Genomic DNA, 15,334 nt, shown 5'->3' with positions numbered 1-15,334 from the left:
TCTTATAAGTTTCTGGGGTAGTTCACAGAGCACCAAGTTCAGGGTAATTTTAAGATTCACTCTGTTTACATCGAGTACTTGGGGTCATAAAATGCACAGGCACTGGAATCCACCAAATCAATCCACAGAAGGAAAACAACTGGTACAGTTTCCAATCTCTGCTTATCTGAGGCCCAGAGCAGAATAAAAATGAAGATTAAATTACTTTCTGTGTCATAAAGTGTGCAGAATGCAAACCCACTGCAGAAGGGCCATGAGGGACACTTTCTCCTAAGCTCCATCTGTCTCCCCCTTGGAGGACTACTAAAAGCCTTGTTAATAATTTAGCTAACTAATGGACACCTTTTCAAACACCGGGGTTAAAGAAGCACCACCCTGTCACAGCAAGAGGGTGAGAGTAGGAAGCTGGTGGCTTCTTACCCCCTGATGTGCTAGGGACAAGTCTGGGACAAGAGAGCAGGAACCAGCTGGAGGGAAAGCTTTTTATTCAGGTGGATCACTGCTAAAAACCTTCCCGAGACACACACTGCAGTAAATGATCAGCCAATTTTATCAATTAATAAATCTATTGAAAAATTGCAAAGTGAAAGTCTGAGAAAGCCACAAGCAAAGGTCAGCCCAAGCCCTGGGCTGGTGCTGCGTGACCTCAGATCCGGCCTCTATCGCACCAAATCTCCCCGTTCACAAAGTTCACTTCTGCAGGGACGGTTTTTATACAGTTTTTCAACTGGACAGTGGGTTGCCTCATCCTTTTGTCCCTCTTGTCTTTGTTGCATATTTATATTTCTTTTCCTCCTTGCAGCCGGTCCAATGAATACCTTTCTGGGCAGGGCTGGACATCTGATTACATTTATGGTATTATGGCATTATTACGTTATGGCATTACCCAGGCCATTGGGATGCACACCCAGACCAATGTAGATAAGATTTCCATCAGGTGTTGATCACTGGGTCGTTGGTAATCCCATCTTTAGAGGAGACCTGTCTCCTCTTGGAGCCATCCTTCTTTCTGCTGCAAATGGGTTATTTCCCCTGTTCCTGGCAGAGGCGCCATGATTCCTGAACATCTTTATTTCTTACACAGGAATGATTTTATACCACATTTCACAATAAAACACGAATTAATTCCACAAAATATATCACACGCACAGAGGTATTTTAGAGCAGATCTCCAGCATACCTGACCCACACTCCAGTGCTGCCTAAACACCATTCCCCATGCCTGGAGTGCGCAAGGCACTGCTTAAACAACATCCAGCAGCCCTCCAGCACATTAATTCAATTACCTGTGAATTAAAAAACTCAAAAGTCGCTGACTTGAACGTGACTCCTACAGCAGCTTTCAAAGGAGGAAGGTGCACATGCTCTCCCAAAACCTCCTCCACACTGCCTGCACTTGACTTTATAAACTCCTCCCTGTTTCTAATCATCCAAAGCGAGGCTCACCTGGACACAATTATCTCTCTGCAAAGCAAACCCTTTACCTGGAATCAGGTGTCCTCACTGTTGGTAGCTAATTTCCTCAAAATGAGGTGCTTCAGTCCTGAAAATGTGCCTGCAGCTGTAATCAAATCTGTCAGTCCATCCTGTCTCAGGCCAAGGCACTGACTAAAACAGCCAAATGACAACATCCAGTGGTGTCATCTTCATCATAGTAAATCATGACAATCTACAGGTAAACCAGCTACAAAACTGAGTTTAATCACCTCATGGAAAGAAAATGCTGGGCAATTCATTTGGCACATTATTCTTATAAACTCGCTTTATCCCTCTGAAATTAATCATGAGTCCTACAAGGCGGTGGCCATGTAAAGGCTGATAGAAAGACAGAAGTTGTATCAGCTTTAAGGAGAAAAAAAGGACAGAGGTATTTAGCTGAGATACCATTGTTCACAAAGCCTGGGAGTGTTTCTGTGTCAGAATTAATTCCCCTACTTACAGCCATGCAATTCCAGGCAAAGCAGCCAGCACTGGGGGGAGACAGCATATTGGATTTTTGGTGTGCCATGCCTGAAAGGCTCCTCTTGCTCCCAGATCAGCATTTTCATGACCCACCTGTCCAACTACGGGAACGACCGCCTGGGCCTGTACACCTTTGCCAACCTTGCCAGCTTTGTCAAGAGCTCCACAAACCTGAAGCTGCAGACGCTGCCCCCCGTGCAGCTGGCTCAGAAGTACTTCGAGCTCTTCCCTGAGCAGACAGACCCTCTCTGGCAGGTAAAGTCACCTCCTCTTCCTCCTCCAGCTGCAATCCGCTCCTTGGGACAAGCATCTTTTCCTCTAAAAAACTTTTTGAAGCATGGGAAGGCGATCTCAACGCTGTAATTTAATGGTTACACGTGCCTGCCTCTTCTCTTAGCCAGAATACTATGAGCCACTCCACGCTTTTGGCTACACAGGCATAAACCCAGGGTGGCACTCCTGCAAAGGAAATCTGTGCAGTTATTCAGGGCTTACGCTGGCAAAAAGTGCAGAAAAATTTCCTCTATTGTTTTTGGCCCAGCTACAAAGGAAGTATAAATCTGTATTTCCACTGGGCTGCAGCAACTCCCATCAGTTAATGATTTTCCCCGTCATATTTTGTTAATTTTATTCACCAGCAAAGTGTATCCTGGGTTACCAGTCAACACCATGCCAAAGCAGCATCTGTATCAGAACTGCTTTGAAGAGCAGTCAGCCCCAACCTCTTCTGCGGGGCCTTTTGTTCACAGCTTTTTATTTTGCATTCATAGGTAGTAGAAAGATAAGGAGATGAATAATATCCCACTTTTCTATTTTGTCCTTCCCTTTTGCGTTCTCACGTAAATTAAAATTGGCACTAAGCCCCATGCATCTGAAACCATTCTGACAGCTCAAAAAAGTAATGCCTCGAAGCTATTCAGAGGTTTCCATTTTAACCTCAAATGGCAACGTGATTAAATCAATGTTTCAGTCTTGTTTTTCCCTTCTTTTGCTTTTCTGCTAATGACTGAACCTAGTTCTCAGTCATTCAAAACCATTGTACACACACTGCGGGATTTTACTACTCAGTGTAAAGCTCTGGCATTAGTGAAAACATTGAGACCTTGCAAAGATTTTGGATCCCCCCAGTGTGATGTCCACAACCACCTTTTCTCCTTCAGAACCCGTGTGACGATAAACGACACAGGGATATTTGGTCCAGAGACAAAACTTGTGACCACCTGCCCAAATTCCTGGTGATAGGACCCCAGAAAACAGGTAGGAAGCACAAGTAAAGCTTTTAAAAAGTTGCTACAAAGTCAAAGGTGCCTTTTTTTTTTTTTTTTTTTTTTTTTTTTTTTTTTTTTTTTTTTTTTTTTCCCTAATGGCATTTCTTTTTGTTGTCACAGGAACAACAGCCCTTTATTTATTCCTTCTGATGCATCCTTCCATTATCAGCAATCTCCCCAGCCCAAAAACTTTTGAGGAAGTTCAGTTCTTCAATGGCAACAACTACCACAAGGGAATTGACTGGTAAGAATGCCAAAAATGAGGTGTTCATTCTTAATACATGGAAAATCACAGTGGAACAATTCCAGGAGTGGGTGTGACATCGCCTTAATTACTGGATGAATTTGTTATGCTTGGAATTATCAGATAGAAAGAGAATCTAATTGGTAATGATGGGGCATTTAATCAAGCCCCTAATTTTGTTTAGATATAACAGTAAGAATTTTCTGAGTTTTCACACAAATGAATGCAAGAGGCAGCTCTGTCATGAGTTCTGTCTTCATGCTGAATGACATCTCTGTCTTGTCATAGCTGTAGCCGCACTGACTTACACTCTGTTCCTTCCAAAGTGGCTGTTCATGAAGTAAGATTCCATTTATCTCTTCACGAGAATCCATCCAATCAATTTTAAATGGAAAAGACCGTTCAAAGCCAAAATTCAAATTGTGCATTCTGAAAGCGTCCAAAAGCAAAGATATGTCAGTTCCAAAATGAAGTACTTCAACAATGTTAAAATTAAACAGTTTGACATTTAAATGTTGACATTAAATGTTGACATTTTGAAGCTTTTTCCATTTTTTTTTTTTTTTCTGCAGCTAAAACTGAACTCACTCCAAACTGGTGAAAGATATCCCTTTGACGCTGAAGTTATTAGCAAAAATCCCATCCATCACAGGAAAAACATAATTACCAGACTTCATGAGGGGTTTAGCTATTACCAGCACCACCTAAGAGCCAAGATGCATTCCCATTATCCCAGTCTGGTCTGAGCTGAGAAATTCAATTTTGCTTCTTGAGAATTATGTCTGAAAATTCACCTTCTCACCCACCATGAAATGGGAAGCACGGGGCCACGACCCTTCCGTGCTACCGCTAATTCTAACAAGTCTCTTTTCCTCCGAGGTACATGGATTTCTTCCCCACGCCTTCCAACATCACCACCGACCTCCTCTTCGAGAAAAGTGCCAACTATTTCCATTCTGAGGAAGCTCCCAAGAGAGCTGCTTCCCTCATCCCCAAGGCCAAGATCATCACCATCCTCATCGACCCGTCCGACCGCGCGTATTCCTGGTACCAGGTACGGAATCCTTGCCTCAGGGAATGCACAGTGGAGCGGGATGATGGCCAGCACTAGTGGGAATCTGTGTCCTTGAGCACTCAGTGGGAGTCACGGCACGGCATTGGCACTGTGTGGAAGCAGGAGGATGCTGGATGCCAGCTTTTGCAGTTGGCACCTGCGACACCGGTGTCAGAAATGATGAAACTTCCCAGCACAGAGCTGCCAGCAGCTGGGAACAAACAGTTTCATCTCAATTACAGCTGACAGGGCAGAGAGGGAGAGCAGTGCTGCTCGCCCAGCAAGATACCCAGGGGTAAGGAGCGTGGCCCAGCCAGGGAATCAGAGCTCTTGGTGCTGAGAATCTGGCCCCACGTCCCTTCCCCCAGTGTGTAAGCTCAGCAACGTGCAGCGGTGCACAAATGGACCCAGTGTCTCCTGAAGTTTCCAAGGAGTTAAAAAGAGCTGTGTCTGGAGACACTGGCATTTTTCTCTCCTTGGAAACAAAAGCAAGCCTGTTGTTTTCCCCAGGAAACTCCAGGATGCTCTTCCTTGCCATTTACTGAGCCCACACCCTTCTGTAACAAAATCTGCACTATAGAAAAAGTCTATTTTTAGAGAAATGTTTAAGCATGCGTGTGAAATCAGGCATAGGCATACACATAAAGGAAACACTTAATGCAGTGTTTAAATAGACTCAGATTAATAATGTTGGAATAAGCATGAAACACAACTGCTAGGAAGTTCTGCAAGGAATAAAGCATGGCTGGGGCTGCAGGAACATCTCGTTGGCGCCTTTACAGCTGCCAAGGCAAAGCAGCAAACCAGCAACTGCTCGCTCCTTGACTGAGAGGTGTCCCCACCATGCTTCCTTGGCCCCCATCCCTGTCCCAGCTGGCAGAGGTGGCATTGAGGGGGAGCCAGCACAACCCCGCAAGATTTCAGCCTTCATCTGCAGCATCCTCCTGAAATGCATTTCACTATCTCCCGCAGCACCAGCGCTCCCACGAGGACCCCGCCGCCCTGCAGTTCAACTTCCACCAGGTGATCACAGGTGGCCCCTGGGCGCCGCCGCCCATGCGGGCGCTGCAGAAGCGCTGCCTGACGCCCGGCTGGTACGCGCTGCACATCCAGAGGTGGCTGGCACACTTCCCTGCCTCCCAGGTAACAGCCAGGGTGGCCCACGGCCAGCTCACCCTGCCCCGGCACGGCACACGGCATCCCCAGGGCTCCTGCGGCTGCAGCAGGAGACGTCGTGGGAAGGTCTGGGAAATACATTATAAAATGTCAGGGCTTTTTCTAAAAGGAAAATCCATCCTGCTTCCCACCCAGTCCCTCTCGTGGAAAGCTTCACATTTGTTTTATCTCGATATGGAATTGGCTTTTCTCAGGGCTGGAGCATAGATTCCTTCTTTTGCCCCCTCTTCCTTCAGATATTTTGTTGAATTGTCTTTTATAACCTTTGCCATGAAAAATTTACCTGAACATATAGATCTAAAGAGTATTTCCATTGAGGTAATAATAAAATAACCTAAAGCAAACATTTTACTACTACAAAGTACATGCATGGGCACTCTTTATCCAAGGACATGATCATAAGTCAGTTCATACCTGTACCTACTGTAAGACAAAGCTGGAAAAGGCTGTTTCATTGATGCCTCGGGAAGGCTGACCTGGAACAGAGACTGGACAGAACTAGAGAATAAAGTAGGTAGTTATTAAAAGGCCTCTAAGGTACACCTTGGGCAGGACCAGAGCCTGGCCAGGGCTACACCCACAGAGGACACAAAATGGACCCAAAATGGACACAAAATGGACACCTGGTCACAAAGTCTCACTTTTGTAAGTTTTGGTCCATTGGAATACTGGGGTTAATTGTCCAATTACAGCTTCAGGTTATAAAGTCCCAGCCTTCTTGTTTCTTTCTCTTCAGTTCATGTTTACGCTTTTGGGCCTGAAGCTTGTGATGGATGCCCTTGGTCTCAAGCAGGAAAAGGATTTGTTTTGTCTACCTGATCTGTGAAGAGAACTGACACTTAATATGAGGCTCAGAACTGCACCCCTAGGCAGCACAGAATCTGAAAAACATGAGAGCTTAGACTTAAGGCATCATCATGAGCAAGAAAATGAACAAGGATCCCCAGAGACTGCTCTGGGTGGGACAGAATTTTGGTGAAAGGTGGCTGAGCTGAGTGATGCCTACTTTGTCAGGGAAAAAAAGCCCAAAAAATGAGAGAGAGAAGCTCTGCCTTCTTGCAATCCTCACTTTTCTTTTTATACAGCTTCAGCTGTACTACAGAGAGGAGAAGCTGGCCAGTCCCATTTCCAGGAGAAGGGAGCAAATCTCAGTTAGCAAATTCCTTCTTTAATCTCTGGCCTTTCTACTCTTTGATAAATGAGCAGGGAGTCCTGCCCAGAGCTGCTGAGCTGGCAGCAAGGGCAGTATTGCCCTGGGAGCAAACAGGCCATGTCCACTCCTCACCCACCTCATCCCAACTTATTCCTCCAAAGGAGATGGGGATGTCCTGGCAAACTCTGAGCATGCAAAGGGTGCTGAGCATCCCATGCCCTGTTCCCTGGGCTCCTCCTCTGCCCTCATCTGGAGCTGCTGCCTTCTGTCCTATAGATTTCCCACAAACACATCAAAACCCTCAACAATATTTTACATCCTTTCCTTATCTCTTTTTGTCAGAATTCCCTGGGACCCAGGTTTGGCTTGGGAGGTTTAACTCCTGCATTTGAACAAGGTGCCCACACAGAGTTACAAGGTGCTCACCTATGCAAATTCAACTCAATAAAGTAAGGCATAAACCTAAAAAGGAGTTCATCCGTATGAATATTTTTAGCAGTGTACAAAGTCACGTGCTGATTTAAATCCAGGTTGTCACAGAAGTGAAATAATGCCATTATTTTGTTAACCTTAGTCCTGTTTCCAAATAAGTGCCATATTTACCTCTGCAGTTGCTCATTATTGATGGACAGCAGCTGAGAAGTGACCCTGCTACTGTGATGGATGAAGTGCAGAAGTTTCTGGGAGTCTCTCCTCATTACAATTACTCTGAAGCTCTAACGTGAGTGTATTCCTTTTTTCACCTGCCCCATGGGATCCCAGGGTACATCCCCTCCCACCAGGATCCCTCAATTATTAATTATGAACAGACAACACGTCAGGACAACGATAACTTTGAAAAGCTTGGCATTCTCTTCTTTCAGTCTCCAGGAGCTGAAGCCTGGAGTGTCAAGTGTGAAAGTTTGGCTGAAGCGTATTTTATCATTCTGATAAGAGCCTGATGGCAGAGGTTGGGTTAGAAGCACTCAATCCCTAATCCCATTTTCCTCTCTGGATTTCTGTGCACGTCTGAGATTCCTGCAGGGCTGGGAGTGGGCTGAATTCCCCTCTCCCCTCTTAGTCCAGCAGAAAATTGTAAGAAGCTTTTGCCCTGAGCCTATCTGTGTGAGGAGCATCATCTCCTTACAGCCCCAGCCCCAGGATATCCGTGGGCTGGGAAGCCTGGCACTGCACTGGAGGCTTTTCCAAGTCCCTGTGCAAGCAGAGAGCACAAGCCAGCACATGGAAGGGAAGCAGAAAAGCCTCTGCTTCACCTTCCCTGCAGGCAGGTCCTGAGGGAAACGCAACCACGGACTTTCCAGCTGCCCCACACTGCTCCTCTCAGCTCACAATTACCATTTCATGTTTCCTCTCCTGGGAGGGTTCAGCTTATTTATATCATCCCTTCAAAGTAAAACTTCAGTGCTTAAGAAAGTTGCTCTGCCAAAGCCTTTTTCTAGAGGAAGAATTTTGGATTTCAGAACGCAATTTTTTTAAGTGGTTTCCAAAGTGGACGGAGGGGAGGAGGAGTCTGATCACAGAGCTCAGCTATTGATGTTTGAACAACTCACAGCTGCACATCTGCAGTGCCTTCTGCTGGGATTTTAAAATCCACACCCACATACATACATCTTCCTTTCTGGAACTAAATTAAAGTCAGTGGAGTCACACAGCATGAAGAAATTTGGCCTCTCATACTGGTTTGGACAGGGAAAATGGACTGTAAACAGATCCATAAAATTATGCACTCCCTGTTTAGAGACATCAAGAATGCAAATGTACTGTGGAAGCACACACTTCTGCACGGATTTGGGACGGAAGGGGAAAATGCATTAATGTACATAACTGCTTTCTGCTTGGGCTTGTCAAAGGGAAAAAGATTGCATAGGGTTGCTCCTAGTCATTACTGTCTAACAACTGCACACCACACATTTTTAAAGGTGTCAGGAAGCAGCCTAAGGACCCAGACCTGTGAATAGCACCGAGCAACAAGTTCATCACCCTGAGTAATTATGTGAGAGTCCTGCAGGAGAGTAAAATCAACCCAGGCAGAAGGGAGGCACTATCCAGAGCCATGGGAGGGGAGAAGACGGGACGCAGAGGCAGGACTCAAGGAGAACATAAGATAAGAGGAGTGTGCTTAGGAAAATGTTCTCCCTTGGAGGGCTGCTACATTCTGTCAGAGAAGGAGAGAAAGATGCCCGTGGTGGCATTGCTTGGCTCTGCCCTGGCAGGCAATCCCTGCTTCTGGCTTCAGGTACTGCCTTCCCAAAACCCTGCCTCTCCCCGAGGCTTCCTCTGCAGGGAAGGGAAGAAAACCAGGCCTCCAAAGATTTCTGCTGACAGCTCCAAAATGCTCCCTTGTAGCTTTAGCCTTAGGGCAATCACTATTTTAAAATAAATACTTCCACTGTGCCCAATTACGTTTACAGAAGCCCTGAAAGTTCTGTGATTTCTGAACACAGAGGGTTGAATTCAGCCCGAACTCTCTCACCCTCTTTTCTCCTTCCCAAATCTGCACATCCTTTTCAAAATGTTCAATAAGCTCCTTCTGAGGCAGAAATGTTGCTTGGGGCATAGTTTTGCAGTTTCCCTTTTACCCAGCACACGATATTGCTGCTCCTCTTGGGAAATTAATGCAAGGCAGCTGAAGCACTTCACCATGCAAGGAGCAGATGGGAAAGGCCAAAGCAGAAATGAATCTATCATCAATATACCCATTTAATCAATGATTTATTTGTTTTTAATTGATACAGCTACACAGACAATTTAGGAAACAAAGGTCAGGCCTGCATTAATAGGCTGGGCAAGAAAAAACCCATGAAGAAGGTTCACCCTTCTCCTGAAATTCGCTCACTTCTGTACAGCAGCAAATTGCAGGTGCATCCACATCACAGGGACAGAGCAGGGGCAGAGAGGTGGTGTGCTACTAATTAACTCCGAGTCCTGGCCAATTAGCCTTCATCCTTCTCAAACATCTGCTGAGTAGCAGGAATGTGCAGCCTTTGGATGTTTTATGCCTGCTGCAAGTCCCACAGCTATAAATCCCAAACTTGCCGCCACGTGCCGTTCGTTCCTCAGCGAGCGCGTGTTTGCAAGCCTTAATCTAAACCTCTTCTATCTCCGCGTTTCAGACATCACAATCAAAGTGCGTGTTTCAGATAAGGCTGCTAAGAGAGTGTTTGTGCTACAATGCCATCTCAGGAACGAAAATGGTATTTAGATGCAGTGATAGGGAGCAGCAGCTCCTCAGGCAGGTTAAATCATCAGCCTCCAACCAGCGCTTCCTTAGGAGACCTGCAGATCAGCTCCTCATGCCTTGTGCTGGACGAGCAGGACAGAGATTAACCAGAGCAGGTAGATCACAGTGGGAAAAACTTCCTGCCTTTAGGCACTTCCAAGGCAGATTTGTGGGACAAAATGAACACCCAGAGTTTACACAGGAGAGGAAAGCTGTTTTCCACTCAGCCCTCAGAATTCCGGCCATCTAGAGAGGTGTGTGCAGCAATAACTGTGGGCTAACACTGATGTCTCAGTAGCCAGGAAATGTTTCTGTAGCAAGGCCTTTTAAAAGAAATGATCCTCTACAGGTTCGACCCACAGAAAGGCTTCTGGTGCCAGTTATTGGAAGGAGGGAAAACAAAGTGCCTGGGGAAAAGCAAAGGTCGGAAATACCCACCAATGGACCAAGAGGTGAGGGCTCTTCAGGAATTTATGGGAACAGTCTTAATATTGACCCTAAATAAACATACTGATTTTTTAAAAATTTATTTTTAAAAAATTAATTGTTGCATTTCCACGGGGTTGACGTTTCTAAAAGCCGGAAACTGGACCTTTGAAAGAGAGGGCGTTGAGTGCCCTGTGGGGCAGAGCACAGAGGCTGGTGGGGCGGCTTTCCTTTAACCTGATCTTGGTTTGTTTTTCCTTTAACCTGATCTTGGTTTATTTTCCGCCCCGTCAGTCCCGAGCGTTCCTGTCCAGCTACTACCGGGAGCACAACGTGGAGCTGTCCAAGCTGCTGCACAGGCTGGGGCAGCCGCTGCCCTCCTGGCTGCGGCAGGAGCTGCAGAAGGTCAGGTAGCCCCAGTGGGGCCCCGGCCAGGCCCATTCCTGCCCCCGCTGACCCCCCGCTCCTCCGGCTCCCTCGGCATCGTCAGGACAGGACCTCATGGACACCGCTCTTCCCAGCAGAAACAAACCGACAGACCACAAGAGAAGGAATAGAAACCCCCCGACCCCTCCGGCCGCGGGTCCGCAGGTGCTGGAGCAGCACGGAGCCCTTTTGGCAGGTGCAGCCTTCCCCGGGATCCAGAGCGGGATCCGCGCCTAGCCCCGGACCTCCCTGCGCCACAAGGACCAGGAACTGTGCAGGACGGATGGACCTCGGATGGACAAACTGCCCGTGTCAGGACACGGCAAAGGATGGGAACGTCTCTCGCTGGACTGGGAGGTTGGTCACCCGCTGGGCTTTTTCCACATTGGTGTTCAAAGCCTTTTAAATTCCAAGCAGTGCACTGCCAGTAGCCTAATATTGACAGCTTTGTTTCTGTCTGCAAAGCAGCGCTGCTGCTCTGAAACCTTCAGACACTGGGTGAGTCATTTAGGGTCTCCATCTGCAAGCTGTTGCAGAAAAATAACTTTATTGGCCTTTTGTTAATGTTTTGGACACAAACTTCAGTTTGTGCTGCTGAAGCACAAACTCTGTCTGTAGGCTTTTAGGGAGTTGAAAGGACAAACACAGCCATCGTATGTCACATGTACAGGCCTGACATACCTACCTTCACTCATGGATATCTACCTAATGTATCTCTAGATCAGACACACACTTAAACAGCTGCTTTTTGTGCCCACAAGGAAATGAAAGGGTGGTTTACAAAAACATGGCACGAACTGTGCTTGGTTCTCAGAGCTGTAGGGGCAAGGTCAGCAAGGCTGGGCAGAAACTCCTTCCTTGTCCTGTGTGGAGGTCGTTCCTCAAATCTGGAAGTGGTAAATACGTGTATTTGTATGTAACACACAAACTCACACTCCCCTAGCTTAGAGCACTGATAACACCACAGATGACTGGAGTAATGAGAGCTTTGGATAAATAAGGCTTGGTCAGAGAAGAATGTCTAGGTGGACCATTTGATAGAATTATAGCTGTTAAAAAGCACTTGAATTGGCTCAGCTTTAATTAAGAGAGGACTGCTTTACTCCTGATTAAAAGCTAAATAGACATGACATAGGTTTCAGGAGCTTTTCAAGGAAAAGAGACAAACACTACAGAATCCAGAAAATTATTTCTGGCTATTAGCTTTTTATTCAGAAAGAAGTCTGTCTCTCCAACTCTCAGCTCTGTAATGGCACCATGTCCTGAAAATACACCGGATATTTTTATACCTCACTGTTATTTTTTAAGTTTGAATGGGCCTCACATTTCCGAGAGATCTCGTGTTCCATTGAAAACTGACATTTGAATTGACTTCTTTATGTGTCATAAAGATGAAATAACAGTATTTCCAAGATTCATTCCCTCCACTTGTAACAGGACCCATCAGCACAGAATTTCTCTGGACCCACCGTGTGACAGAGGAGCCTTTGTGAACTGTCTGGAAAAGATCTCCTTTGCTTTCATGCCTTTTTATGTCCCTGGCCACATAACTGTTGGGATTCTTACAGAGCAGCAAAACAAAGGCAGCAAAAATGAAACAATTATTCATGGCAAGAGGGCTGTGGCTGGGAAAGATTGTTCTCGTCCTTCTTTGCTGTTAGTAAGCCACAGGGCTGCTGTCCTTCACGTGCTGCAGGCTGTAATTCAGTCAGAGTTTTACACAGGGCTGCAGGGGGGCTGCAGCTGCAGTTTGCTCCCATTCCCCTGGAAATTCCAGGAGCCTGGGCACGCTGAGGATGTGACCCTGTGGGCCAGACACAGGAGTCAGGGTCCATAGCAGCAGATTTGATGATTAAAGCAGGGCTTTGGCCCTTGGAAAGCTGAGCTCATATAATTGAGGTTGTCTTTGAGCGAGAAGCAATCAGAACGGAATCCAAACCCCTCTAAATTATGCATTGACCTCTCAAGGTCTAAAATGAAGTTGCGGGATTAACTGCTCCGAGATGTTGTCTAATAAACCAAATTTCCTCTCTGATAGGGGAGCAGGCTGCCGAGTGTCCCCAAAACAAATTAAAATGGCCGAACTAGAAATTCTTGGGGGAGGAAATGGTTGTGTAATGAAAGCGCTGATGGGTCCAGACTCTCTGATGTGATAATAAGGCAGTGGGGATGTGCCCTGAATACAAAAGCAGGAGCTGAGTGTTTTCCCCTCTTCCTTCCCTCCCCTTTCTTTCCCTCCCCATTCTGAGGCAGGGAGATGGGGGGTCTTTCATCCCCTGAATGATGGCTGAGAACAGATGGGATGTGGAGTGCTCCTTTCCCCTCTCCTGGGCCACCCAAAAGGGAGCCATCAGCCACTCATTTAGTTCCCACCAGTAGCTAATTGTGTTTATATTGGGCTTAAAATTGATGTTTCTAACAGGAATATGAGTGTGTGACATCTGTGTCAAACAGGTACAGCACAGGTACGTAAATCAGCAGTGACCACGTGGCTACTTTTATTGTATTTAAATAAGGCTAAGTCTGGATTTTCTTTTACATAACTCTGCCTTCATGGGACAGGACTTTCCCTGTCAGGCAACATTGCTTACACTGTCTTTATTTTCTTTTTGTGCTTCCAGTTCATCCTTTTAGTGTGACTGCAAAGGTGTGGACCTGCCCACAGACTCGATTCCTCCGTCACTCTCTATCTAGAAAAGCTGCCAAAAAGAAAACAAGGATTTGCAAGAGACACAGATTCTGAAGTGTTTAGTGCTCCAGTGACTGGACAACTTTTATAAGACTTATTATGATTTCCTTAGTGTTTCAGAACAAAGGACATCTTGTTGATAAAGCTGAGGAAAAATTTCACTGTCTTGCCCAAGCTCTTTTTTTTTAAAAATTTTCTTTCCCCTCCTACATGACAACAGCAAATCCAGTTGAACAAATACTTGGTGTTGAAGCAGAAGGAAACAAAATAAATTTTGATCACTCAAAGTTTGGGTTTTTTTTGGGGGGGAGGGGGGTGTGAGGGAGGCCAAGGGCTGTATTTGCTGGAATTGTTTCAAATAATTGATGTGCACACTCCTGATTATTGGTTCTTCTCACTGCCGCAGAATAAACACTTCTGATGGTGTATTATAGAGAGAGCTTTGCTTCTTTCCTTAAACCTTCTTTACCACTTCCTGAGCCAAAATCTGCTCTTCAACAACCTCTGCCATGCATTTCACACCGTGCACCTTCCCAGCTCCTCCTGCCTCAGCATCTCCCTGAGGCTTCCTCCCACCCTCAGCACAGCAGCCCCAAACACGAGGGATTTTCTGGCAGTGCCACTGACCTCCTCCTCCTCTTCCTCCTCTTCCTCCCAGGCAGGGCACGGGGATCCAGGCAAGTCTGACCCTTCAGTATTTGTTACTCACATTTTGGACCTGCCCTGCCAAAGTCTGGCTCCCTGCAGCCCACAGGAGAGGCACGTGCAGCAGCCCCAAGCAAGCTCTTGCCCTGATTAAAAATAATTCCCTTCTGCTTTGTTTGAGGAATCTTAAAAAACCCTAATTCCAGCTCAAACTGTACACTCAGAAGTACAAGACAGATTTTTCCCCTCTCTAAAATCTCTTAATGCTTCTATTTTTTATTATAAAATATTCATTTGTTTTACTGATCTGTGTCAGAATGAGGTTAAATCATATCAGAGTCAAGGATTCTTTCTACAAACCTTCCAGAACAGCAAATTCCACCTGCTGAGAGCTGCTATCATTGAGCAAATTAGAAATGACATTACAGATATCTCACCATGAGTTTTGGCTTTTTCTTCCAGATCTGCCTGGTGCTTGTAGACAAAATTTTCAAAGGCAGTTTAAATTTTCAAAGTATTTTAGGAGTCTAAGTCTGTTAAAAAAAAAAAAAAACCCAAACAAACTTGTAGGTCTCTCTGTTTGTAGGCCCTAAAAATCAACTGGAGAGGAGAGGAGAGGAGAGGAGAGGAGAGGAGAGGAGAGGAGAGGAGAGGAGAGGAGAGGAGAGGAGAGGAGAGGAGAGGAGAGGAGAGGAGAGGAGAGGAGAGGAGAGGAGAGGAGAGGAGAGGAGAGGAGAGGAGAGGAGAGGAGAGGAGAGGAGAGGAGAGGAGAGGAGAGGAGAGGAGAGGAGAGGAGAGGAGAGGAGAGGAGAGGAGCTCTTTGTCAGGCCTGTAAATATCCAAATCCCAGTCAGAAACTGATTTATAGAATGGCAGAAATGAATTCTGTATATAATTTATACTCCTCTTTCCGCTCATGAGGAATTAAAGACTTCCCAGGAAACCAGACTGATATTTGCATTTCAGTCAGCTGCAGCTGCTGGGTGGGGAGAAAAACACTTAAAACATCTCAATGAATCCATACCTGCCACTTCGGGTTTGCAGAGCTGTTTGTCCTGCTGCAGCTCCCTC

General features: G+C 46.0%; 1 protein-coding gene across 2 annotated transcripts in view; it reads left to right on the top strand.

Annotated features, from left to right (window-relative positions):
* LOC136360798 (bifunctional heparan sulfate N-deacetylase/N-sulfotransferase 4) overlaps positions 1–14,217 on the top strand; it is a 70,282-nt gene extending 56,065 nt beyond the window's left edge. Inside the window, exons 7-15 of one of the 2 annotated variants that reach the window (XM_066318406.1) lie at positions 2,035–2,217; positions 3,123–3,219; positions 3,351–3,474; positions 4,354–4,528; positions 5,501–5,671; positions 7,469–7,578; positions 10,427–10,529; positions 10,798–11,286; positions 13,551–14,217. In XM_066318406.1, coding sequence (XP_066174503.1) covers positions 2,035–2,217; positions 3,123–3,219; positions 3,351–3,474; positions 4,354–4,528; positions 5,501–5,671; positions 7,469–7,578; positions 10,427–10,529; positions 10,798–10,917 — 1,083 coding nt within the window. In that variant the 3' untranslated portion in view covers positions 10,918–11,286; positions 13,551–14,217. Of the gene's footprint in view, positions 1–2,034; positions 2,218–3,122; positions 3,220–3,350; positions 3,475–4,353; positions 4,529–4,770; positions 4,847–5,500; positions 5,672–7,468; positions 7,579–10,426; positions 10,530–10,797; positions 11,287–13,550 lie in introns of those variants that run through there. The other variant, XM_066318407.1, reaches the window with a different exon arrangement.
* Positions 14,218–15,334: the final 1,117 nt, after the last annotated feature.

This window comes from Sylvia atricapilla, chromosome 4, assembly GCF_009819655.1.
Source record: "Sylvia atricapilla isolate bSylAtr1 chromosome 4, bSylAtr1.pri, whole genome shotgun sequence".
NCBI classification, from domain to species: domain Eukaryota; kingdom Metazoa; phylum Chordata; class Aves; order Passeriformes; family Sylviidae; genus Sylvia; species Sylvia atricapilla.
Note: the sequence above shows the minus strand (reverse complement) of the source record. Positions and strands in the feature narration are given on the sequence as shown.